This window comes from Pterocles gutturalis, unplaced genomic scaffold (assembly GCF_000699245.1).
Source record: "Pterocles gutturalis isolate BGI_N339 unplaced genomic scaffold, ASM69924v1 scaffold27463, whole genome shotgun sequence".
In the NCBI taxonomy this organism is placed as follows: Eukaryota; Metazoa; Chordata; class Aves; order Pterocliformes; family Pteroclidae; genus Pterocles; species Pterocles gutturalis.
In genome coordinates this window covers 19202-21950 of record NW_010121271.1, presented here as the reverse complement: position 1 = coordinate 21950, position 2749 = coordinate 19202, and the positions used below count along the sequence as shown (strand labels likewise).

The 2749-nt window shown below is 35.5% G+C and overlaps 1 protein-coding gene across 1 annotated transcript in view; it reads right to left on the bottom strand.

Annotated features, from left to right (window-relative positions):
• Nucleotides 1–226: 226 nt before the first annotated feature.
• The window catches only part of TMTC4 (transmembrane and tetratricopeptide repeat containing 4), a gene marked incomplete at both ends in the record, with an annotated part of 19507 nt that continues 16984 nt past the window's right edge, over nucleotides 227–2749 (bottom strand). The window contains 5 exons of the mRNA XM_010077195.1: nucleotides 227–339; nucleotides 815–929; nucleotides 1605–1746; nucleotides 1874–1981; nucleotides 2147–2226. Coding sequence (XP_010075497.1) covers nucleotides 227–339; nucleotides 815–929; nucleotides 1605–1746; nucleotides 1874–1981; nucleotides 2147–2226 — 558 coding nt within the window. The remainder of the gene's footprint in view (nucleotides 340–814; nucleotides 930–1604; nucleotides 1747–1873; nucleotides 1982–2146; nucleotides 2227–2749) is intronic.

Sequence of the window (2749 nt, the reverse complement as noted above, 5' to 3'; positions counted from 1 at the left end):
GGGCAGCAACATTCCTAACACAGGCATCTAAAATAAGGTGGGATGAACTTAGGCCAGAATCACACAGCAATACTGTACCAGAAATGGGCACTGAAACCTGTATCTAAGTTCATAGTCTGCAAGGACCTTCTCAAACAGTTTCTACAAAAAACTTAAGAGTTTAAACATGAAAAAAACCCAAACCTCAAACCCAAACCCCAACACTCAGAAAGCTCTAGTTACCTACCTTATATTTTTGCGATTTCCCCAGTACGTTTGCCAATGAAAACATAAGGGAATGATCATTAGGTATTAGTTCCAGGGCCTCTCTTCCAACTGCTTCTGCTTGAGCTAGATTGCCTGCGAGCCCATGTAGTGGAAAAAGAGAAGGCATCTTTTAACAAAGCGTTATTAGTTACTTTTCATGCTGCAAGCATGCATAGTGTATGAATAGCTGATTACATGCATTTTTAAAGAAAACCAGTTATCACACACACACAAATGTAAAGCACTGAAGATTAAGAAAATAGAAAACCTCTACTTTGTTTACCACAAATAACACTTTCAGAAGAACAATAAAGCAAAGATTCAAGTGTTCCGAAGTTTGGTCTATAATACAAACATGCTCGCACAATGATGCCATTTCAAACAAGCACTGGAAATAAAATTTATGGGCTCAATTTCAAGTGATGCTCTAAAACTACTGAGTCAGAAGGTATACAGAGTGTCTTGGTAGCCAAGTAAGAGGCAGAACTCCCTTCAGATAAATACAGATAAAGCTTTAAGTTTTGAAAGACACCAAATTACTCATCAAAACATTCAACTGGGGTTATACCTGTGTTATCAAGCAGTATAATCATATTGTTCCAAGCCAAACTATGCTCTGGTTTCAGAACTGTAGCATTCCTCCATGCATTCAATGCATCTATATGGCGATTCAAATCTGCATACTAAAACCAAAGAACATCCCAGTCATTTCACCCTGATTCATTTTACTTTCTTATCATGCACTAAAGACTCTGAAGAGTTGTTAATGTCTCATTCCATTCGAGTAGAACTTGTTTTTATAGACAAAAATAAGAAATGTAAGAATACTAGGGTAGTATACAAGATAGACTGCTGTATACTAATTTTACACTTTTACACTGCTTTTCTCTGGGAGCCAGGCTTGTTTTCAAATATGTGTGTACCAGTAGGACAGGTAGGAAAACGAACATGCAATTTAGAAATCTACACAAGAGAATAAGCAAATATTTAACAGAAATATTTCCAATAATCAAAACGGATTTTTTTGGCAGAGTTGTACTACCTAACAATTTGTTTAAATATACTAATGACTGCAAAACAGTCCAATATTGAGAAATTATTAATATATCTCTAGAACAAAAGAACACAATCTATATTTATGTTTATATATCTTTATATGAAAAGGTAGGACTACCAGAGGTGGTATGGAAGGAAGTATACTGGGAAAGCAGTAGTAAAACTACTAAAAATACAAAATCACCCTGAACTACAAATCAAGCAAACTGGAATAACTATCAGCATTTAACAGTACAGCAGAATTACATATATGTACATACACAGATTACTGTCACAGCCATCATTTATTAAGAAGCACTTACCAACCGCCCTAAATTGTAGTAACAATCTGGATATTTTTTCCTGTGTTTAATTGCTGTCCAGTAGCTTTGCTCTGCCTCTTCAAACCTTCTTAAACTGTTCTGTACTATTCCTAGATTCATCCATGCAGCAGCAAAATCAGGTCTGGCCAAATTGTGGGGGGGAAAAAAAGGGGGGGAAAGAAAAGGACATTTGAGCATTTGGAACACAAAACTCTACTGTATCATTTTTGCTTGGTGCAAAATACTGCTTAGCATTGTTCTAATCATACTGTATTTGTACAGCTAAGGACAGCAACTCCTCTGCTTCTTGGAGCTCATTTCTTTCTTTCAGAATATTTCCAAGGTTGTTCATGGCGTGTACGTATTTAGGATTCAACCTAAAATTTAAAAAGTAAAATTTAAGAGATGATTAGTATGTATAGGGCATGTATGACTCTATGCAAATGCTGCAGATCATGAAAATGAATACCTAAGAATTTTCTTCATGTTAAACATTAAAGCAATTTTAGCATAGTTCATTAAAGCAGTACAATTTCTAATACCTTACAGCTTCTCTGTAGTATTTGATTGCAGCACTTTGATTTCCTTTGTCAGCCAGGTTTTTGCCAACATTATAGTGCACCTGAAAACACAGATAACATTCTATGAGATGTTATACAGTCAGATCTTTTATGAAGCCAAGTTGTTAAAAATTCTTACTCCAAATAGATACAGTCAGTGCTTGCATCAGTCACTGCTGGCTTTTGTTGTAGGTGGATACTTAAGATTGAACAATACATACAGTGAATATAGCAAGACAAAATCTAAGGAATAAATAAATCAGCTTACCTCATCCAGCTATTTAAGAAAGATTATTCACTAATTTTAGTTCACTAATTACAAATGAGGTCATCACACTTTCCACAAGACTCTCTCTATGGAGACTTACTGCTCTTCATTTCATTTATTTGTCAGATTAATAAGAGAAAGTCTGACTCAAATCCACCATAGCAGAAGAATCACTACAACAACGTAACTTTGCTTTCACTATAGCATAAACCAGAAGAAACTCAGCATCAGAGAAACTAAGCTCCATACTTCAAACACACAAAAATTAAAACACACACACACAGGCACACACACAGGCACACCCACCCCCTCTTCTT